Consider the following 24,829-nt stretch of genomic DNA (forward strand, 5'->3'; position numbering starts at 1 on the left):
CTGCTTTCTATTTTGTATAAAGATTTTAAAAAGGTGTTTAGAGTACATCGTTAATTTCTGTGCCATTAATACATTTTCTCTGCTACTGAATTACGAGCAGGCAAAACACATTTAATAGTACTGAGCTGCTCTCCTTTAAAAGTCAGCGTTGCATGACCTAAGGCAAAAGTGACACAAGGTGGTGGGCAGCATTAGAGTGCCTGGGTCAATAAGAAACATTTCAAGGAAGACAAAAGAGAAGAAAGAAATAAAGAGAAAGCTCTAAGTTGTTCTTGTGTATGTGTTGTGACTGAAATTAAAAAAAAGAAAAATGTCATGTTCAATTCATAGGACTCATAATTATCTTAGCTTTTTTCCTAATAATGCTTTAAACATTGCTGTCTTACATTTTGTATGGGGTAAAGATCCTTGATTCTTTAGCTCCCTAATTCTGATGGGTTTAAAAAATGTAAAGAAATGATAAACTCACCATACTCCTGTAGTGACTTGCATGAGACATCTAAGTGGGTGGAGCCAAATGGGTTTCTGACAAATCTACGCCTCCGTCGCAAGTCATCTTCCCAGTAGTCCAGACGCCAGAAGTCATGCAGCTGTCTATGACAGAGACAAAAAGACAGGCAGTTCAGACAGCGCACACACCCCTCAGTGAGGTTCTAATTACAGCAGCCACCTCCTTATCAGGGGAAGCCATCCTAGTGAAAAAAATCAGGTCACAGATAGCCGATTTGTTAGGCTGACTGGTGGCATACTCTGCAGAGGCCCAGTAATGTTAGCACTGCTAAAGCCTATAGCATCAGAACAGCAGGGAGCAGCAGCAGCCGCTGCACACATAAATCACAGGCACTCCCATTAACAAATACAGCATCAAATTACAAGTATAAATGGCGCAGCTTGCTTCCTTTTTACAATGTTTTTAACAAGTCTTGTAAATCAAAGGTAGAAACCTCAACGCAGACAGCGTGGGGTTTAATGATAGGGGTCTTGGGGCGGTTGAGGCATGAGCCTATAAAACAAGCCTTCTCCCTGCATATGTGGAAGCATGATTAAAATAATGTGCTGAAATATTCATTGAAATGATGCCCAGAGCCCCGGAGCAAGCCGACAGAAAATTGCATTTTTATTCATTATTAATAACAGCGAATTAGGGCCGTAAAAAAAGGAGAAAAAGAAGAAAACAGTTCCAGCATGTGGTAACCATCTCTGTGAATGATTATTCCAACATTAGTGAGGACCTGGGATAATTTTATTGCTTGCAGCTAATGCAAACCATTAAGTACCAGGACTAGCATTAGGTTACTAAGTGCTGCTTGTGCACTAGCTGGAGCTATTTCAAGGTCTTTATGTTTCTTTAGAGGGAAATGCAGCAAAAAAAAAAGTCTTGCTTTAATTTATCCTTAATAGGAAGGAGTAATACATAAAAATTAGTGATAATTTAAATAATTGGTGCAGTTGACAGAAAGGTAATGGTTATATCAGCCTGCCATGAGGTTAAACTAATTTTAAGCCAAATTTGAAGAAAAATGCCGTCATTTTATTTCATTTTGTTGAACTTCAGCAACTTCAGTGTGTGTAGACAGGAGTGAACCCTCAAATATCCACAAAACCTAACTCATATATACAATATTATTGCTATTTATTAAAGAAACATGAGGTAAATGCTGCAGTATAACAAACCCTTTATTCTCTTATCTAAAAGGCTGCCTTTACTTCTATATTAAAGAAAGTAAAATAGTAGAAACACCCAGGGCTCCAAAGATGACGTTAATATGGTGAGTCCAAATCAAAGTATAAATTTTTCTGCGCGTGCAGGATACATAAGATCTTGGCAGGCAGTTGTCTGTTTCATTGTATGGTTTTTGCCCCCTTCCCTGCCACAATACTGAAGCAGTCTGAACAGATTAAAGTGTTACATGGGATCATATCACAAAATACAGCCTCCTTGCTCCATGAATATAATATCTACAAATGTCAGAAATCAAGAGGCTCAGGAGACTTAGCTGGGCTCTGACAGCAACAAGAGCTCAGCTTCAGTTAAGTATCAATCAAAATTGAGCATGTTTGTGTGTGTGTGTGTGTTGTGTGCACAAAGTATCATGAGCCACTGTATGCAAAGCAAGACTGAGCGCCTTGAGCTTGTCCTCTGTCAGTCTCCTCCATAGCTTAACTGAGGAAAAGAGAGATGTCAGTGGGTGGAAAGGAGAAACCCACGTAAATGATACTGTAAAGGCAAGATTACACAGTGTGAAAAATGTAAATCCACTAAAGGCAACTGGCCGATTACTGCTGAAGATTACGTCTCCTAATTCTTAGTGCAAACAGACAGCAGATGCCAGTGGGGGATAAAGCTGCCACTTTGGAGCATCCTTTTTGTTTGGCCATGTCAGTGCAACTTTAGTTTAATCCACAATATCTTCATTTGTTTTGAACAGCAATCAAATGCACAACAAACCTCATGTAATAATGACTGGTAATGACTAGCAAACACTTTGATTTTGTCCTGTGCAGATGTTTTCGATCCAAAAGTGGTGTTTTACAGTTTGAATAGGACCTGTGATATTCTAGACTATGTGGTCAGTGCTAGACTGGATTTGGATTCATGCCAAAGTGCCATGCTGAACAAACCTCCTCTGGGGGTGGTCTACACAGTGCACAGAAGGATTGAACTTGTGAGGCGATCTACAGCTGGGTGCTACAGAGCTCTCGCACAAGGCATTTTTTGAGGTGGTGCCGAGACACCAAACACCACACCCATGTCATGAAAGCATGCTGGGGAATGATGAACAAGCAAGAAATGTAATGTTTTGTCAAAATCTATGTCATCATTCATTAGAGACTCAAAACCACATAGCAACACTTGTACTTGGCAAACACATGAACACACTTTTGCCATTTAATGTACTGCAATAACTAACAACTGGGCCTGATCCCTAAATTTTTCATGGCTGCAGACAATAAATTTTCAGTATCGGTGATAAAACACAATTCCTGCTTAATAGAAAGCTAGCTGTCTGTATTATGTGTAACAACAACAAACTGTCCATTCAAGAAAATCCTTTATTAACCAGAGTTGGCTCAAGACCTTCTTATTTTCCACATTAAATGTGTCTGGCTTCATGACAACCATAAAGAATGTCCGTGAACCAGCCTCCTAGAACCTGGCAAAATTTATTAGTCCCATCACCCATCAATCACCCAAATGGATCTCAAACTGCATTTTAATTTTCAAGCACTGATAACCTGTAGGAAACAGGAGCGCCATTATTTATGGATGCTTTCAGACTTGCTAAGTGCAGTAGGATAACTGTGTAAGAGGACTATTGTCTATTGTCTTCCCTTTAAAATAGATATTTAAAGCACATCTTTCCTCAAGGAGCCAGTGTTGGGAATTTTTTTGAGGTGCCAGATCGAACACCGCAGTCTACGGGGAGTTTGTTTTGTTTGTAAAAGAAATGAGAAATCTAACAGGCATAATTCAAAATAAGACGGGAACGAAAAGAAAAAGAAAAGAATGATAACAGTTTTAATAGAAACTATAACATCATTCAAGAAAAAAGAAATACTTCGACACATCGTTCAAGAAAAGAGAGATACTTCGACAGCTGACAAGTGAGGGCTGATATAGTCTTAGTGCTACAGCAAAGACCCTCTGTCGCTTCCTCATATAGGTGCTTGAGAAAAAAGTTGTACTTCAGCCTTTGCGAGGAAAACCCATGCTTTTACTAGGTTCAAGATGCTTCTTTGAAGCCTGTATTGTCTATCACTGAAAAAATACTGTCCTACCCTCAGCCCACATAAATGAAATGCCAATAAAAAACACAAGTTGTAGATCGGCTTTCTGACAATGCTCCCTACTCACTGAAATTCATGCAATTGCCTTGTAATTTCATATTTGAAAACTAGAAGTTCCACTTCACGGTTGTATGCCTCTGCCAACCAGTCAAATTCACAAGTATGACACAGAAGTGAGGTCACAGATCTTTGACCACCAAAATCTAATCAGTTCATCTTTGAGCCCAGTGGAAACTCCCTCAAAATGTTTCTGTGATATCACTTTCATAAAAATCGTACAGACGTACATATGGAAGGAGGATAACCTGAAAACATGCCTCCAGCCGTGGCTGTTGCCGGTGCAGAGGCTTAATGAAATAAAACCCCCACAATTAAGATAGAATCACTGTAATATAACTGATTACAGGAATCTGCTGTCCAAAACAATAATTAACTTCATCTTTTTTAAGTTACTTAAACTAGAATGGCCCATTCAAACATGCACCGCTGGATTTCAGACGGATGAGGATCTCATGGTAAAAGCTGTCTATTTTATTCTATTTATGCTGAGAAGAGATTTGTGTGAGGCCGTCGAGAGGAAGGGCAGGGACATGCTGATTCAATAAAACACCATTATACTCTTTTTAAATGCAGCCATTGGTGACATCAGTAGAGGGTAATTATAATAAATACCAGTAATCAGTGACAATTCTATTCAAAGGCGCAGTGACTGGTTTCCATCACACACACACTCAGACACAGAACATGTCAGTTTTTAATGTGACTCTAAGGACAAGCAGCCTTTTCTTTAGTTTCTTGTTGTCTTAACAGGGTCTGACTATGAGTTACAAGGTCCATGCATGAAGATTTTGAATTATGCCTGCAGCGTCTTAAAAGCAGTGATAAAAAAGTGGACTAAAAACTTGATTAACCAAAACAAAATGCATTGTTCACTGGTAAACAACCTAACATATACCAGCCCAAACAGAATTATTGAGAAAATTCTTGTACCATATGCCATTAAAATGATAACCAGATATGGAGAGCTAAAAAAACAGGGATTTCTAAAGTCATGAAAACCATAAGGCAGCCAGCAGACACTAAAAGCCAATGTGAGAAAATGTGAAAATATTATCTGTCAACCACTTTATTTTTTGGTAAGTATTTTTACACCACATTCTTCTAGGTATGTGCATCATAAAGTGGTGACTGTCAACCATATGGTGATGAGCAATTCTCACTGCTTTCAAAGTAACCTACAAACTATGAAAAGAATACACAGCGATTTCCTCTATAAAAATACATCAAGTTTGATGTGTCTTTTCAATGTCAAGTGTTAAGTGACTGCATGGCTAACATCATGATCAGATTACCACACAGTGCCACAAATAGTACACAAGACTTTCTGCTATTTATTTTCACCATTTCTTAACATCACTACACTCAACACTGTTGCAAGCATAAGGATACCAAGCTAAGATCCAAATGCTACAACTAATTGGATACGACTTTTCTTTTGTAGACAGAGAAACAGATAATATACACAATGAGAAATGGGTATGGGACAAAGACAAAGGGGGAAAAAAACACACCAGAAACAAGATTAACTCCAGGTCATGTGGTGTAATAAAGACAGACATACGCAATCAGACGAAGGACGAGGAGCCACACTGTACTGCAGGTGAACTCCCCTGGATCAACAGTTTTGTGGATCCCCATCTTTCATCGGAAATGGGGCACAGTGAGGCGATGCCCAGCTCAATTTCAACACCCAGTGAAATTGATGATTGTGTGAATGGGCCTTTTTCCAGAGATAATTAGCACAGTGTGCAAGGTTAAAAGTGCCCCAAGGGAACAGAGCCTGGTCTAGGTCAAGAGCAAGTAGAGAGAATATTAGCTTGCAAGAACAAAAAGGCATCATGTTTTACTGAAAACACAGTCAAAGACTGGACATTATCTACCTGTAAATGGGGTTGCATTGTGTGGAACCCTTTCTAGAACGTGGACTAAAGAAGGCAGAACAGAAACCTCTCAAGTCTTAAAAAAAAAAAAAAAAAACGGGCACTTACTGTAGAGGAACATTTATTTTATAAATGATTTCTAGGCTTACACACCTTCTACTATAATATACTTTCTCACTAATTTTACACAGAAGCAAGTCTTTAACCAAATACATTGATCACAGAATGTTAGCATTTATACAGAAAGCCAAGAAGAAGGTATAACAACAAAAACAATATTTTTTTAACTAGTTCTGGTAAACTGCCAGAGTGATTTTTGTTTATACTATCAGGCCAGAGACCTTGGCCTTTCCTTCCTGCCTCAGAAGGGTCATCAGACCTCAAACCCTCTGAGGCTATAAAGCCCTCTGAAGGTGTGGCCCCCCCCTTGTGCTTGTGGACTTCTATTAGAATTGATAACCCTTTCAGGCGAAACCAAATAGTCAGAGCACATCGTGAGCAAAAAGGTTCATTCCATCACAAAGTTATTATCCACGGGCAGATTGTTACCATTCATCACGTGTGAGAGATGAAACTCACTCTTAGTCAAGGGAAACGGTTGTTTCACTGCCTCGCCACAGATCAATATATGCCGCCATTTTCCTTTCTCTCCTCTGCTACAAAAAAGTAATTATACAAAAGAAATGTTGACAATCAATAGACTAGTCAGGTAAGGTTAAGGTCTGCTGTGGGAGCCAGCTGTCACTGATGATGTTGATGTGAACATGGACGTCCGGATGGGAACAAAGGGAGGTTTACCTCCTTCAGCTCCTTCTACATTTCTGTTTGGCTGGTGTGTCAAAACAATTAGTACCTGAGGAGTGCTGGCAAATGACTGGTAGACACGAAGGAGACTGACTAAAGTTAAAAAAGTGTGTAGGTTTGGGTATCTGTGTATGACTATCACCTACACATACAATAATGTTATTGTCTGTAGATGCAGTATGAAGAGTTTCTAGGATGCAAAAATCAGTTAAAGGATACCTCTACATTTTAAAAATATAGTAAATAATCACTTTTGACTAAAAAATAATAAGGTGGTTTGTAAACTTGCTGCTACTCTATGTAACTAACAGTATATTTTAAATGATGGGACGTGTGACAGACTTTTGTTGAGTGAAACAGCTGTTGCTTAATTTGCTCTTCAGAAGTTCCTTGCAGTGTGAGAGAGCTGCAGAATGAGAAAGAATTATAGTACTGTCACAGTAAGGTGGTGCTTTGCTACAAAAGTGGTGGACATTCTTTTTCAATAAATTCATCAGCCTTGCCTTGACACCTACTTTCACTTTAGATGAGCCTAAACTTTATAATCCACTGGCAGGGTCTGGAGGTCAACAGCAGAGGGGACCAGAGGGCAGAGAAAATCACTCTCTCCCTGGAACAAACTCTGACATCCAATTTTCAACTTGATTTATCAGTGTAAAGCTAAAATTGATAGTGTGTCATTACTGGGCAGGGAGCTGTCTTGGAGAGATGTATCAAAGCCTCCTCATTTTGATTTAGCACAGCAGATCAATACTACTCTATACTGTTTCAATTTGAGGTGTATTGATTTTCCTACGCTGACTCTATACAGGGGGACATTCATCATCAAGCAAGCATAGGGTCTGATCTGCTTATTCTTCACTGAGATTGCATGACTGCAGAGCAGCTGCTTTCAAGCCTTGCACAGATTATTTCCTTGTTGCCAGCTGTTGTTGTATGTGCTGCATAATTTCTTACACAGTTTGTTACAAAGAGCACAACAGCTCAAAACGGAGTGGTCGACACAGATAACGCGCAGATGTCTGTAATTCAGGAGAAATGGATGCATCTAATGATAGATCAAGTGGTTATATCTAAGGTATAATAGGTTCTGTCTCCTGCCTGCTTAAGAATAATTATATTTATGGTATATTCTCCACAGAAAATAAATATCCTTTGGCATGTCTCTGCGCACAACTTAAAGCAAAAAGCAAAAGTAATTTCTGTGTGTGGAAAAACAAACATTAACAACTATCTCTCTTTCTCTCTCACGCACACACGCATGCACGCACGCACATAACAGGCAGCTACCTCAAGATGCTTGAGGGCTTTATATTTTACAAGAGCAGCATAAATGGGAAAGTTAATGTAGCATTGAATAAGACTAAGCTGCTGAACTGCAACACTGCCTCAAGCTTGTGAGCATATTGCATCATTTTTCTTCACCAGCAGGTTACCATTAAATTTGAATTTGTTGGAAGTTTTGCGATATCATTTACAATGCACCCACGCTCAATAACCTTTTGTTTCAATGCAAATGCTATGCCTCTGAGAAGGGCTCCATAAATATTTGAACAAAAGCTCAGAATTCAATCCAACAGATTTTGTCATGGGTTGCTAAGGCTCAGTCAGTTTTATGAATATCTGTAGTGAGTACTGTAACCCTCTCAGGGACAGCCAAAATATTGCTGTAATTCTAAAAACAATGCTTGTACATGTTCCGTTTCTCTGTAGTAGTTCTGAAATTAATCACAAGAAATGAATGAACACAAAATGATGCAAGTCATATGATGAAGTAGCACAGTGCATTGTTTTCCAAGAAACCATAAAAAAAATGTAGCTGCTTATAACATCTGCTATTTTGAATGAAAATAAATAAGAAATAAAAGGTAATTATTAACAAAACCAAAATTACTGTTTGAGCAAAAAGGCTAAATTTGGTTTGGCAAATCAGTGCTGGTGGGTTGTATACACATTTTCCTCAAGTGCTTGGTCTTATAGATGACAGCTGACAGCAACGTTAACAAAGGATGTTTGGATGAAGATCTATTCTTTTACTGTAAATTTCTGCATCTGACCTACATCAAGTTAGAGTAATTATTTTTTTTTACATAAATTACTCTTAAAACAAACCCCACTATTGCTTCACTTGTAAGTGGCAACTGATTGATGCTTTGGTCTTTATAACAACTGCATATGCATCCGTAACAAAAGATGAATGGTCAAATTGTCCATTCTTACAACAGATTGTTGTAATACTTCTGTTAGTCTGATATAACTAACTTCCACTCTATTTCTGTGGGACCATGTCAGTGAAGGCAAGAGGTGGAAAGTAAAGCAGGAGAGCCAGAGGTTATTTTAACAGGGCCCACGGGGAAGTCTGCAACTACCACCAGGTGCTGGGCTGTGTTACTGAGAGGGTCAATGAATGCCTGGACAACACTGCAGAAACACTCCAACCCCCTTCTTCCACCCCAGTATGTCGGATGACTAGCCAATCAGCTGCCTCCAGGGGATTAAGCCACTTCACACTGTAATTGCGTTTGCTGACCCGATCACTGACCCTAACGGATCCTGGGAAAATTACATTAACTGGTGGTCCAGTCCTATCACTGCAGAGTTTTGTGACCAGGTAACTTTTGTCTGCGAGGTTGGACCTAACATGGAGCAGCTACGGCTCATGTTCAAGACTTAACGTGGCCCGTGTTGGTCCGAACAGGTTCTTTATATGTCCCAGTGTAAGGGCTTACCTCTGGGCCAGTGTCCCCCAGGCACCATGCTTGTTGGTGAGGATGTTGACAATCTTCTGCTTTAATTGGTTTGCTGTCACATGGTCTCTGTGTTTAGCAGCACTGATCAGGTGGTCACACATCTTCTCTTCTTCTCTTCTGTCAGCAGCATATTGGGCGCAGTTGGACTAATTTGAGATTTTTAAAAAAGGAGAAAAAAACCCAATGTGAGCCTCATTATATATTTATGACTTTAGGTACAGTATGTACTGCCAAATGTGATGTCTAACACTATAATAATAGCATTTGAGAACGTTTTAGTTGAATAAAGCCAGAATAATGTACACCCTCTAATGGAGCATTTGTCACACTGTAGAATGTTATGGCTTTATTCAACACACTTCAGTGCATAAAGATATTAGTGGACAGCTGAAAGATGTATTTCTGCACCCTTGGAGGAATGTAGTAAATCACGGCGAGCACATGACGGTGTCCCATTCCCTAACTGTGGACAGATGAGGCTCTCTGCTACGTAGCAAAAGATGGGACCATTAGAGGACAGGGGAAATGCTCTAATAGATCCACACAGAATATACAGTATTCTATCAAGGTTTACAAAGCTACAATGCAGTCATATCTTATTGTCACCGGATAAAGGAACGGTATAAAATGTAAATAAACAGCCATTTTACAAAATGAGAACACTGTGCATTCTGTAACTTCCAAAGTACCAATGGTACAATAATCCAAATAAAGTTTTATTAAATACTGAGGAATATCTAAGTGCCAGGATGATAAAAAAAAAAAATAACTTACTTAAAAATTAATTCCCCAAAATGTGAAAAAATACCATATTGGTGTTAAATCAGTTTCCAGATGTCAGAACAACTCTCCAGTGTTCCAGGTGGCTAAAATAATCTAGAGGAGCAAATTTGACTCCATCTTTGCTGCTAAAACAAGATTGTCTTACTGTGCCACCCTGGGGGAACTCTTGCTAATATTCAAAATCTAATTTGCTAACAGAAGCTGGAAGTTAATTGAATTTCCTGCTTCAAATTTGAATTCTGTCAGATACTATACTTCAACATATTCTTCATAAGGCAGATAACTCAATCTCTGCTTGTCACCCCACATTACCACGTGGTAGTGTGACAAATATCAAATGTTATTTATCACTTTAAAGCATATGACGCTTCACCCTGACACCAACTTAATTGTAAAAATGTCTTATCTGCGTTCTGAATCTTCAATCTTGGAGAGTGGGTAATAAAGTACCGTCAGACCTAGATGAAAAGTGCATGCTGTCGCGAGTTGGCAGACAGAACGGATGGGGCCAGGTACACTTCCCCCTTCTCCTGACATTGCATATCTAGCCGTCTCTTCCAGTTTATCTAGCAGGTCAAGGATCCTCTAGAACTGTATATCAAGCAGCTGTTTGAGGATGGCTGCTTTTCCAAGATAAGAAACTCATCACTCCTCACATGTACAAGCTGCTAACAGAGGTGGCAGAAGTGTGTGTTTGTATGATCACGCACACACATCCAAACGCACACCCGTACGTCTTCTGATGCTCTACAACTACCAAAAACTAGTTTAATACGTTAAGATTTCTTCCTATTTAAATACCACAAATACTCGTGCTTGCCCTGAAAAATGCAAGAGCCATTATTTTTCTTTAGATATCTATACAAACATGTAGAAGAAAATAAAAAGCTTAATACTCACAATAGCAAAAATAAATTTAATTAAAAAAAATCAATGTTCATGCATTGCTTAAACCTTGTTAGCTTTTCCTTTCATGTCTGAAGCAGCAATGGTTTGATGTGGGTGGACTTGATACAAACTCAGAGGTTATCCCCAGAGTTGGTCCACAAAGGCTCATGTCAAAATCCTAAATTAATATTGCTGGCATATCCCTTTGCTACCACTAATGAAATTTCTTTATAAGAACTGTAGGAGTGAGGAATAAATACCCATGAGTACACGATTACTGAGCAGTTCAATGGCTCTTTGCTACTAACGGGATTTGTTTTGAGATGATTACACTGGAAAATAATGGAGAAAAAAAAAAGATTAATCACATTAGATGGCAAAATTTGAAGATGGAGAACCAGTGATGTGCATTAGTCCTGTTCACTGTTGAACATATACCTTTGACTCTGTACCCAACTTTACCAATCATTTCGTACCTTTGTACAATATTTTATCAATACTTTGCCTCTGTACCCAACTTTACCAATCATTTCAAGAGAAACAAAGGATGGCACATGCTATACCTCAAACTCTGCATGTTTGTGGACGTCCTCCGCTCTCTGTCTGTTCAGGATGAATTCAGCCTCATTAGCAACCCGAACTATGTGGTCCTTCATGGCATGGCAGAGCAACCTTTAACAGTGCAGAGAAAGCTAAATGCAGCAGACTTTACATTTTCATATACATACTTTCATTAGCTAAAATTAGCTGTTGTAATGAAGATCCTAAAAATAAGCAGGGGTGTTGTAAATACAGCTTGTCAGGGTGGTGCCACATTCTGCATGTTAAATGAGAAAACTAGTAAACAGCATCATTTGTCTGTGTTATGTTGCAATGCTGAAGGTCAGTGACATATCCCTCTGTAGCATTAAAGATGGAATGGAGCGTAATTAGAGCGTTGAAGCCTGTCTGACACACTGCTGGTTGACTGAGCATCCCTTCCCACTGACCAGAACATCAACATAGCACCTTTTTTTTACTGAGTCTGGTCATGCACAACTTCTCACATTCAGATTTAAATTCCAATATCTTTAATAATTGAAAACACCCTGGCTATTGTGTGTAGATTACATGTCATTTTACACACCATTAGGCTAGCTTTGTTTTAATTAAAGAAGCCCCTGTTCCCCTCTAGTGCTTGATACAGATTGTAATTTTCCTCCTGTCCCAAAGAGAGGCAATCATCCTGAAGCTGCATTCATCAGCTGCGACTGCCTCTTTAACTGTTGACAAGCACTCATTAAAAGACAGACGTTCACTGTTCAAAGAAAGACGCTGATGATGCCAAGCTTTGTTTTGTAACCAAGAATAGATGAGAAAGCAAGCTGACAAGTTGTATTTGAGGATGGAAAAAAAGGTATGCATGCTCTCTATCACACTTCTGTGTTAATATTCCATATTTAGGAAACAATCAACAGTACAAGTTTTCACACTGGAAATGGAATAGACTGCTACTGGACCATCCCAGCTGAAAAGTCTAATGAAAGTTTAATGTTAAACTGTAAATTTACTGTGTTCATCTGTTAACAGAGTGTGTTTAAGATGAGTTTATGCAGAGTTCCTCAAAGCACCATTTATTATGCCTTTATCTTAAAAGTAAACATCGTGACATCTGTAGCTGATACTTTTGAGGCGTAAAGACACCGTCTTAACGGAGCTGTATGGTGAAAATAATACCACAGCATGTATTTGTCTGTACTGTATCAGCATGGAAACCAGGGGCAGTCCTCTTACATGGATGATGGATTACAAAGTCGTACTAGAGAGAAGCAGTGGTAATAGTAAAGTGCTCCCTTTACTTTTGAGTAACTACAGAGCATTAATCATGGCATTTTTAATGTGTTTGATACTGGCATCATGAAACAGAGGGACAACCTAACCACTGTTTGTGTTGTTGCACATAAAGCTGATATAACGTCTGTGTCAGCCATGCCTTGTAAAGCCAACAAATTTACCAGACTCTGGCTACCCCTAGGTCTGTCTAGTTACAGTAAGTAGAGCAGGTGTGCAGAGACTTGAGTAAGACTGGGAAATTATATATCTGTCAGCAGAACCCTGGACAGCGCCGTGTGGCCCTACTGACTGAAGTTCTTTGTTCGGGGGCCAGCAGGGGACTCAGAGGAGCCTGGCTAGGCTGAGGCAAGAGCCTGGGCATAGAGAAGGCTTGGCCAGATGGGTCAGCATATGGGCAAAGAGGATGAGCTGTCCCTGATCTGCTCTATAGAAAACCCTAAACTGGCCCTGGCCACACCCAGAGAGGAGAGGAAGAGGAAGGGAGACAAAACACAAAACGGAGACACTGATATATACAGCAGGCCGAGACAGGTTAGTAAGACATTTGGCTGACTGTGCTCTAGTGTTGATATTCTTACTTCATCCAGTCACCACAATCTTATTTACCCTGACCCCCAATAGAGCAGTCAACAGGGGCAAGAGGTTTAGAGCTAATCTACAGTACACCCGTCCATTTAGTCCAAAATAAATTACCTTCCTTCGTTGATTAGCTCGATGAAGGCCAGTCCAGCGTTCTTCTGAATGGAGTTCTGCCACTCCTGAAACAAAAAAGTTTGCCATCTGTAACTATGAAAAAGCACAATATACTTTAATTACGTCCAGACATTAGATGTGGAGTCAAGATTTTAAAAAAAAAGAAATATCATGTCAATATGGCCAGTTTACCCCCTCCCTGACCAAAAACAGACAAAAGAGACAAAAAAAAGCAGTAAAGCTAAAAGTTAACATTCAAAAACGCTGTTTACTCAGCGAAGCACACCGCAAGTATCAAAATACTCCTTGATCCAATATGCAAAAAGGTCTTTCAGAAATGCATGAACAAAAAATAAATAAATAAATCACCATCTAAATTGCATATTGCAACTGTATTGTAGATTACATTTCATAGCTTGTAATTCAAGTTGGTAACAAAATGCATTTAGATCATTCTTTGAGAAAATGTTATGGCTATGAAAAGCTGGAATTCTGCACCACATGTGTGACAATCCTTTCTTCCCCTGTGAAACATCTGTAAACACAGGAGAGACGTAATTGTGGGATGAAACTGTATCCTCTCACTTAAATACAGCCATTTCCTCTGTCCCTTACAGTGACAGATTACTGAGCAGGCTCACTGAGCCCTGCAGTGTGCGCCTGGAAGGGATCCGAGCTGTGGGCTAGAGTGCCAGCACTTGCTGTCTCACAACATGCTCTGGAAATGATTAAAAGGCAGTTTGAGAGCACGCCTTTCACTGTGGGAAATTCAGCTTTCCGGTACCTTCACTGAGGTGCAAATGGAAGAGAAAGAGGACACAGCTCAAAAGGGGGGGAAAACAGAACAAAATGAAAGGAAAAGGTTTCATACTACTTATGTATGCAACTCAAGGCTGCTCACAATCATTAGGAACCTTAGAACGCGACTATTCATTTTAAATGTGCAGTCAATAAATGTTATTTGCAAAATGAATTAATATATGGGGCTATATAATCTGTCATCATACATGCAAAACAGTGGTATACACTACTTGTTTAATGCCAATGCTTAGACAAAGTAAGTAGCATTTTCTGTGTACAATACTAGAATAACTGACATTGACATTATAATGTATGGGCATGTGTTTTTGTACACACTTGTCTTGCTTGACACATACCGGTTCACGCAAGAATACACAGTCTAACCCTACGATGCGTTAAGTCAGCGAGATGGTGCTGACAAACTGCTGAGCATCTGGTCTCCAAATGTTCCCTGTGACCCCCTTCCTCTGCTACAGTATCTGCCTCGAATAAGCTGTTTTTGATTTGGACAGGGATCAAGTACAGCCAGTCTTCTGAGGTTCCACTTGCACCATGCTCACGTGACAAAAATAAATACGGAAATCAAGGCAGATGTGACACTTGGGTAAGGTCAGGAAAATGGCAGCAGGTCAGTGGAGGTACAGCGTGAACTAGTCAAATTTGCTATCTTGTCTGAAGTATGGCTGTTGACAGCTCAAATAGCACTTCAGAGGCTCTCTTTTTTCATGTCTGGTTTACTGGAGAACAGAGCTCCCACAAGAGGCTGCTTTTGATTGCAAATATTAAAAAAAAAATCCTCTGCTGCCCATTTGAAGGGAATTAAACCTGATGTGCATCTCCTTGGAAAAAAACAAAAAAGATGCGATCCTTGATGTAAATGCAGACCATGACCCAAGTGCAGCAGTTCTGGCCATTGGAAATGTGTTCATGTGTTTGAATATGATATGATGGGATATAAAGCTGCACTGAGTTTTTGGCCTTTTGGGGACAGAAGCACCAAAACGAACCGAAAAGTAGCCTTGAGATACTGTCACCCCATATTGTTATGACTAACTTGTAAGCCAACAGTTGCCTACTTACATATCCAGCAGGCATGGCCAACACTACCATTGCTGGTAGTGGATATGTTTCAGGTGACTTGACAAAAGTCCTTCAACAAGATGCTTTTTTTTGCTGAACACATCTGCCTGCTACAGCTGGAAACAATGCTAATGAGAGCACTGAAGCTGAAAAATACAGTACGCGTGTGTAAGAAACCACACAAAGTGGCTAAGAAAAAAAACTCCACAATGGTTAAGAGCTGGTGAAATCTTCAACACAGTCACTGATCATGCTGTAGGTTCACTTGGTGCAATGGTACCATTCTTCCATCTATCTTTTAAAACCCCACCACCTTTTTCTGGACCTCAAATCCTTCAACTCTGATTCCAGAGAACAGTTTGCTGGCCTTGAGAAGATTTTCACTCCTCCCACTTTCATCTTCTTGAAATTTAGCAGGGCAGCAGTATTTGCGGTGTCTCAATCCAACCTGTCAGTGTGAGGGAGCCTTTGCTTTTATCTACTCTGCTTTGCTCTGTTATAGTCTCCACATCTGGAGGCCTTCAATCACTAAATCTCTGTGGCTCCATCCTAGATCCCCCCCCCCCCTTTTTTTTAGCTGTTTAAAAAAAAAGAGGTGCTTTCCCCCCCCCCTTATGTTTAAGCTGTTACAAGAAACAGAGCTGCTTGACCTTTTCATTCAGCTGTCCAAGCTGAGGAGCAACACACAGTGTCTGCAGGCGTGGCTGGCTACACGATGATCGCTGTGATTAGTATGCATAAATAAGAAAAGGCACTAATTTATTCATAGAACTGACAAGTCACAAAACAGAGAGGGTCTAAAGGTCAGCTAAGTGCCCTCCTTGCTGTCTTAAAACATTAATGTTGAACTATGTGAAGGATACGTTGCGTTGGCATTTTATAGTGATGTCAGCCATAACCCGCCATTCATTTAACAAGACGTGTTGTGCTTTATATGTGATATTACGTGGTACCAAATATATTGGTACCAAATATTATATTTTATCAAGATAAAAAGCTCTGTAGAGATCAGCTTTATCACCAAAAAGAAGTAGCATCAAAGACACTGATTAAACATTATTCACCATCACAGTACCAATTTTTAAAATCATATCAGCTGGAAACATAACAGGATTCATTACTGAATGTGCAGTATTAGGATATAAAGCAATGGCTCATCTCTTTTAGTAACAGGACACCAAACCCTATGGTCCATTTTTAAGGTCTCACTCTCTGATCGATATCTCAGCCTGGGTTTCATCCCTAGAGCCCCTAATGGCAGGAACCTCTGGAGCTGAAGTAATGGTATCTGTGTAAAGGGGGGATGGACTCTTAACAGCATGCTGATGCTCTCATCTACAATAAATCCTAGAACTGGGAAAAGCAACTGCTCCACAGTCAAGCAACGCAAAAAGAAGCAAGTCAAAAACCTTCAAAAGAGCAACAATAACTCAATGCTGGCTCTGCCATTTATGTTTTTGTTTTTTTTTTCTTTGAGGAAAGCCCCTGAATAATGGCCTCCATATAACAGAGGCTAAACTCCCTGCTGAAGAAAGCTTTGGACTGCAGATACCATGGAGCCCACAGAGTGACAATTCACCTCCTCAAGGCTCTGGCCCTGCTGTCTGGATTCACAGAGAGGCACCAAGTAATGGCTTCCTTATGGGCTCCCGACAGAAGACTGATGGGCTGACAGAAGGTATGTTAAATATCTCCTGTTCTAACTGCTACATCAGGGCTTTGACCGTCTTTAAAACAAGGGCTTAACAAGAGTTTCAGAGGGTCATGCTTAGAGGTGATCAGTCACTAACAGCATTACGTAAGGTGGGACTCATTCGCTAAAGGAAGCCTGGGGATTAAAGCTCTGGGGTGTAGTGACGAAGTCACTGGATTCTCAGAGACCTATAGGAGGCTGCATGTTGTCACACTAGGTTTGGACGATTCATTCACAGAACATTTTACAAAAACAATACTCTAATAAGCAAAGCAACCAGCAGAAACTAAACAACTTAAGATATTAGACAGCGCCCTTATAAATTAACCATGGATTGATCATACATGTATACATTTGCAAAACATCTGCAGTTTTGACAAGATAAAGACTCCATCCATTTGTATATCTTGAAAAAAGTTCACTAGACGTGAATGAAATGGATGACTGCACTGACCATATCCAATTTTTCAGATTTTGAAATGTATTCATTTCTATTTAACGAGAGGTGAAACCACCTCCCAAATGATCTCCACATACTGTTGACAGAAAATATGTTATTAATAGATGCATAAGAGAGAAAGGCATACTACACAAGGAAAAACAGAGAGAGTGGGGAAAAGGCTTGTGAAGAGGAAGAGAAAGAAAACTCACCTGAGAACAAAGTAGCATGACAAGCTCCACCACTGAGGTGCTTGACTTCATACATACTAGACCTGTGGGGGACAAAGCAGATGGACAGAACAGTGTTGGTCTTTGGTTCTTGTTACCATTGCTAACTCTGAGAGACGAGACAGTCCAAGTAACTTCAAAACAGGGCTGATTTATTCAAAGGATCACAAGTAAAATTAACATTACACGCTCAGGCATCTTGCACCTCCAAACTGCACGCAGGCAGATGAAAGACCCTGAACCAAACCAGGCCTATACATTATATCCCTTCGGTTGGGCTAGCCCCATACTACACAGAAACGTCAACCGAGACGTCTCTGGTGCCAGCTTTGCAGCTGGTCATAGCAGTAGTCAAAACATGAAGCAAATCAATGTGTGTGTGTCTGTTGATTAAGTGGTGTGTAGCTAAAAACATTCTCACAGACTTCTAGTAACATGTCGTGACTTAAACATAAGAACATATTATGGCTAAGGCTACAGTTATACACGTCATAATAATAATATTAAACACCCTGTCTGCTGACAGTCATCAACTCTTCTCTCTAGTTATCCTTGACCAGATGTACCCTGTAGAAACTCATAAGCATGACTAAGCATTTAACAGTCTAACTAGACATCCTATCTTCACTAAACATTTCTAATACATAAAGTATCTAACCAATATCTATCTGACTAAAAATACCTAACAACAGATATTAACCATGAAGGCTGGTAGACATAGTGAGTACTCGGCACAGAATATCTGTGGATATAACCTGTAGTTATTTTATCATACTTACAGTATAGAGTGCACCACAGACATACAGCATTGCATCTGAACAAAACTACTGTATAATATACCTGGCAAACCTGCAAGTCCCCTAATCGGCACTCACAATTAGCTTGTCATGAAATTGTAAAAATCACTCAATCATAAACTTATGTTTATGCCACGTATGTTAAATATAAGAAATGTGACTCCAGCTCAATGGCACTGATGTGCACCAAATAAAACAGAAAAAAAAAGTTAAAAAAACAACCATCTACTTCTAAATAAGTTAAAAAATTAGCTATTTTATGTACAGCTGTTACATATATAAGTTATTGCACTATGGTGTATCTTTTTATACATAAAAACATGCATTAAATGTTTATCAGAGTGATGGCCCGGGGGGATAAACTGTCCTTGTATGTGGTTGTTTTGGTGTACAGTGACCTGTAGCACCATCCAGAGGGAAGGAATTCAAACAGTTTGTGTCCAGGATGTGAGTTGTCTGCACAAATCTTCTCCTTTTAACCTGTGAGATGTACAGGTCTGCCACAGAAAAAAGGCTGGCACTGATGATCTTTTCTGAAGTCCAGACTGTCCACTGGAGTCTGTTCCTGTCCTGTTTGGTTGCTGAGCCAAACCAGACAGTAATGCAAGTTCAGAGATTGGACTCAGTGATTCCTCTGTAGAACTGAATCAGCGGTTCCTGGGGCAGGTTGAACTTCCTGAGCTGATGCAGGAAGTATGTCCTCTGAGTTCTTGGTGATGGTGCTGATGTTGGACATCCACCTCAGGTCCTGGGAGACAATGGAGACCAGGAACTTGAAGGACTCTACCACTGATATGGTGCTTCTGAGTATGGTGAGGGGGAGAAGGGTTGGGGGGTGCTCTTCCTAAAGTCCATTGTCATTTCCACTGTTTTCAGTGTATTCAGCTCCAGGTGGTTGCGACTGCACAACAGGGCCAGCTGTTCAACTTCCTGTTTGTGAGCTGACCCATCATCATCTTGGATGAGAATGATGACTGTTGTGTCATCTGCAAACTTCAGGATCTTTACAGTGAGGTTAGGTATTAGGGTGCAGTCGCTGGTGTAGAGGGAAAACAGCACATCCCTGGTGGGCGCCTTTGCTGATTGTCTGGGTGCTGGACGTGATTCTCCCCAGCCTCATCTGCTGCTTCCTGCCTGTCAGAAAGCTGGTGATCCACTGACAGGTGGGGGCAGGCATAGTAAGCTAGGTCAGTTTGGAGTGGAGGATGATGGTGTTGACTGGCGAGCTGAAGTCCACAAAGACGGCCGGTGCATAGGTCCCTGGGGAGTCGAGGATGTAATGCGGTGCCATGTTGCCTGCATCATCCACTGACCGAACTGCCTGGGAGGCAAACTGCAGGGGGTGGAGTAGCTGAAGCAGGATGAGACTTCACAAAGCTCCAGTGATCTATTGAAGATCTGTGTGAAGATGGGGGCCAGCTGATCAGGACAGGTTTTTGGGCCGGAGGGGGTCACACCGTCTGGGCCTGGTGTCTCTGTTCTTTTGATTTTTAAAAAAACTACGCACATGCTTTTCACAGATATTCAGAGGTGGGGTTGGGTGGGGGGAGCAGCTGCTGGGTCTGAGGTGAGGTGGGTGAGGGGTGTGGAGTTCTGCTTCTCAAACCTGCAGTAAAACACATTCAGTTCATCTGCCAAATGATGGTTCTCCACAGCAGTGGGGGATGGTTTCCTGTAACCGGTGATGTTCTGTAGGTTCCACCACACTGACGACAGGTCGTTAGCCAAACACTGATTTTTTTTCAGCCTTTTAGAGTAGCTCCTCTATGCATAATAATAATATGCATCTACACAGAATAGGTGGGTGTAGAACAGATGCACACATACAGTACATATGTGAATACCCCCCTAAACACACATGCACACACCTTCACACATGCATACACACTCACAGAGGTGAACATAGGCATTGACAGCTTCTTCCCTCATCTCCATTCTGCAGACAGTGAGCCACATAAGCAGACAACTCTCTAATGAAACAAGGGCAGGTGTGAAAAGCTCATTTGCAGAAACAATGGCTGCAACTTGTGTTGTATTCTGCACCTCCAGCTCCTTCTGTTGCACTTGGCAAGAACTATTAAAAAGGTAGAGTCATTAGTGAAGGGACAAAGGCAGCCCTCTAGGACTCATTATAGGGGGGCAGAAGTAGAACTCTGAGCCTCACAGCTGCCATTGTCTCATAGAGACATTGTGTCAATCAGAGGCAAGCACAAAATATTCTTAATCCAAATTTTTAAGTAGCATGTTTTTAGAAGAAAAACATGAGTTGTGCACTTTACAGCACAGCATCTATAATATAATACAATAGTATACATCCTTTGCTGTTAGCACAATATAATTTGTAACATTTTTAAACAATACCTTACTTTGCATGAAATTGCAGCTCCAGTATCAACATTCAAAACACAGGACTACAACCTGTGAGCCCATAATGACAGGTCTTTTAATACAGTGACCAACGGTGACAATAATTAAATATATTAAAAATCTAATAAAAAAAATTAAGATTAAATCCAAATGAATTAATATCAAGTTATTGTTTATAAACCCACATTTTCTGCACAAAATGAATATGTTCCCACAAAACATTCCTAACACAGGATGGATGTTTCTTGTGGCCGCTGTGTTTCCATCCGTCTCTATTCATGGGGGGAGAGTGTCCAGTGGAGTCAATTGTAAATACTCTGAGAGGATGTGACCCTTCTCTTGTACACAGAGTGTCATGGCTGACCTCTTGTTATAGCACTGACATACTGAGCCATAAGTCAGTCCAGTGTGACACAGGAATCAGGTAGCAAACTGACCCTGGCCTTGTGCTCGTAGACAAACTAAATACATTCTGTTTAAACATGGCCTGCCAGGCCTTTCCTGTAAACAGGGCAGGGTTAAGGCAAGGGTGAATGTGGCATTGTGGGGTAATGCGCCAGCAGGCTGGGCCACTCAAAGGACAGCAGGCATCACAACAGCAGCAGTGTTCACACACAGAGCTTGCCCACCAACTCCAAGTGTAAAGCTCAGAATGAATTCAACATAATTGCCACAATGACCACATGTCTGTGGGGGGGGTGAAGGAACAGGGTGAGGCAAAGGGGCACACGGGGCGCAGGAGGGCTCGACCCCAAGCAATCTAAGGAGTGATGGATGGCTGGTAATTACTGGTAAATGGAGCGCCTTTGCACTACAGCACAGTATCTCAACTGTGAGCCTGAAGAGGGTCAGGAAGAAAAGAAAGACAGGAAGAAACAGCAAAATCAGCTCAACCATTTGGACAAACACACTCACTGCATCTAGTACAGACTGGAGTGGCTCGATAAAGTTAAATATCTAAAGGTCATGAGTTAAATTTGGGCATCTGTTTTGTCTGATAAACCTGCTCTAATTCATGTCAGGTTGTACTTTTCACAGACCCAGACAGGGTTAAACATGTCTGGTGAGGAGTGCTGATGCCCAAGCTGTCTATCTATGACCTTGTTTGTGGGGTTACACTCTCAGCTCAGCACTGGTTTGTCAGCTTGGTCAGTCTGCTGACAGACTTTGAGTGAAAGGGTAACAGACATATTCACACTTGTCAAGGCTTTGCTACCTGATTTTTCATTTCTTTCCCCTGAGCTTTAGCGAGTAGCCGCAGCCGCAGCCACATGTGCATGACACACCCACAGGTCTACATACATATAATGGCATGGTGCATGCAAGATGTACAGAAGACAAACTGCCTGTTTGTGGAATGTTACTGGCTGGAATGGAAACATTTTAAGACGTAACAATTTATACTGTATGTTCATTGAACAAAATTCCTTAATAGTGATTAAGTCTGACATAACTGATGACTTTTAAAGCTTAAATTAAAACTAAGACAGCCTGATATCTTACACACACTGGCCACTTTATTAGGTACACTTGTACAACTGTATGCCCTTCAATGCAACACTTCCATTTTAACATTAGTATTTATGAAAATCAAAATATTTTAGTTTTTGGTGAAATCATAAGTATATAAATTCAACTATATGCTCATTACTGAAGTCATAGTTATGGTAAATGGTCTTATACTTGTATAGCGCCTTTCTATGCTTTTACAGCACACTCAAAGCGCTTTCACATTATTCGGCCATTCACCCATTCGCACTCCCAAGCACTCACACACCGGTGACATCACCAGGAGCAACTGCGGGTTCAGTGTCTTGCTCAAGGACACCTCGACATGTTGACTGGACAAGCCGGGAATCGAACCGCTAATCCTTTGGTTAGGAAACGACCCGCTCTACCTCCTGAGCCACAGGGTTTTACTGGACTAGATTATATTCAGAGATATCTCTAAATTTTTGTCCTCTCCAGCTACACCTCTGAATATACTGCAGTCCATTAATTATGACCTCAATAATAAACCAACCAAATTGAATTTATACATTTAAGAAAATTTCACCAAAAAAAAAAACAAAAAAAAAAACATTTTGAGCTTAGAAACACAGATGTTAAGGCAGAAGTATTGCACTGAAGCACATGCAATTGTACAGGTGTACCTAATAAAATGGCCACTCTTTCAATCTATACCCAAATTTGAGATCCAACAGCATAATAACATAAACAAGCAAAGCCAATATAATATAAAATAAACTACCGTATTTGAAATATTTCATAGTTAAAACACTGACAATGGAAAAACGCAGTCATCTTAAGGTAACTGGCAGTATAAACAGTATACAAATAAACTATGCTCAGGAAAGTGGACACATGTTGTCAGGCAACTTCTTTCAGGAAAGACTTTAATAAAGTCACAGGAGCACATTCTTTCACTCTGCTGTCATTCTTTGCGTAGACCTCTGAAACTAATATTGGTTCAGTTTACAGTAAAAAAAAAAAAAAAGAGAGACTGGCAGTGGCAGTGAGAAAAGGCAGATATATCATTTAACTTTGTGCAAACAGCAAATCAAGAGACTGAAGGCCACACACATTTATTCTGCACTGTATGCACAGACAAATGCCAAACCAAAACAAGCCTAAGAAACAGAGTGGCAGTGCATTCACATGCAGGCAGAGACCCTGAGGTTAGGCACAAGAAGCACTCTGAGGTGTTGCCAACCTGAAGCCTGAGGAAGGCACAGGGAGCCTCCACACTTACCAGGAAATAAGACTAGTGTTTGGAGTGGTGTGCAACAGAGTGATCACACACTAGAGAGTAGAAAGATACAGCTTCTGTGAAGCTGAGGTGTGAAGTGATGATTTATGATGCATTGCATCATCGGCCCCACCTACTTTTCACACTTCGCTTCCATCTAGATCAAAGACTTGTCAATTTTTAATGTTTTATGGTGTGTAATTACAGACTTGAAAGGATTTCGCACTTAGGTGTTACTTTCACTTAAGCACTGATGTAAAAGCAGCTTTCAACTGTTGTAGCTGGTTGAGGTGGAGCTCTGCTGAACTATTTTGTATCCAAGTACAGCTATTGATTAATTTCATTAGGGATTAAAATTATGATTATTTTCTCCATTAATCAACTGAAGGTTTGTAAAGCTTCTGGCAATAGTGAGAAATGCCATCACAGTGCCCTAAACAGTTATCACAACAGTTGCAGTGTGCGACAGTGCAGCCACAACAATCACCTCTGTTACTTCACTCACTCAGTTTGTGTGCGTGCGTGTTTCTGGGTTCAGATCACAATCAGTGTAAGTCAGAGATTAGAGAACAAACAGACAATGTGAAAAACTATTCCGTTTTATGACGGACAGTTAGACGCTTGGGATTAAAGTTATAAATGTTCTTGAAGGTGCTCATTTATAGTCTATCCAAAGTAATCCTGCAGTTTTTAATTTCCTTTTCGGGTGATGGAGCTTGTTGATAGGCTATCAGCTTCCTTCTGTCTGCCATTTGTCTGCGTGTGTTGCCTGTTGCAAAGTCTGACAAGCAGTCGAGGAAGAAAGGTGTGCATGCATTGCACTTTTTTTTTTCTTCAGTACCAGTAATAAGGAAATGTGCATGGTCAGTTTTCACCATGGTATACGCTGAAGCCGGTATACCGCTGACCCTAACCATAAATCAGCAGTCAAAACCTTCTGTCAAAGTGAAAGTAATACCCAACTGTGATCATAAAACAATAAAAATGGACAAGTCTTTGTTCTAGACAGAAGCAACGTGTGAAAAGTAGGAGGAGCCGATGACATCATGGGCCATAAGTCATCACTTCACACCTCAGTTTGACAGAAGCTGTATCCCTATACTCTCTTTTGCAAACACTCTTGCAAAAACACTGTGCACTACTAAACCAGTCAGCACAAACCTTTAAGTACTGTTCATGGAACATGACTACTA

At 40.5% G+C, this 24,829-nt stretch overlaps 1 protein-coding gene across 5 annotated transcripts in view; it reads right to left on the minus strand.

Moving 5' to 3' along the window:
* LOC109967493 (neurobeachin-like) overlaps positions 1-24,829 on the minus strand; it is a 193,426-nt gene that overhangs the window by 71,385 nt on the left and 97,212 nt on the right. For all 5 annotated transcript variants that reach the window (XM_020613099.1, XM_020613098.1, XM_020613097.1 and 2 more), the window contains 5 exons: positions 17,706-17,767; positions 13,481-13,545; positions 11,518-11,626; positions 9,263-9,429; positions 470-594 (listed from right to left, as the gene is read on the minus strand). In XM_020613099.1, coding sequence (XP_020468755.1) covers positions 470-594; positions 9,263-9,429; positions 11,518-11,626; positions 13,481-13,545; positions 17,706-17,767 — 528 coding nt within the window. The remainder of the gene's footprint in view (positions 1-469; positions 595-9,262; positions 9,430-11,517; positions 11,627-13,480; positions 13,546-17,705; positions 17,768-24,829) is intronic.

Source organism: Monopterus albus, unplaced genomic scaffold, assembly GCF_001952655.1.
Source record: "Monopterus albus unplaced genomic scaffold, M_albus_1.0 scaffold130.1, whole genome shotgun sequence".
In the NCBI taxonomy this organism is placed as follows: Eukaryota; Metazoa; Chordata; class Actinopteri; order Synbranchiformes; family Synbranchidae; genus Monopterus; species Monopterus albus.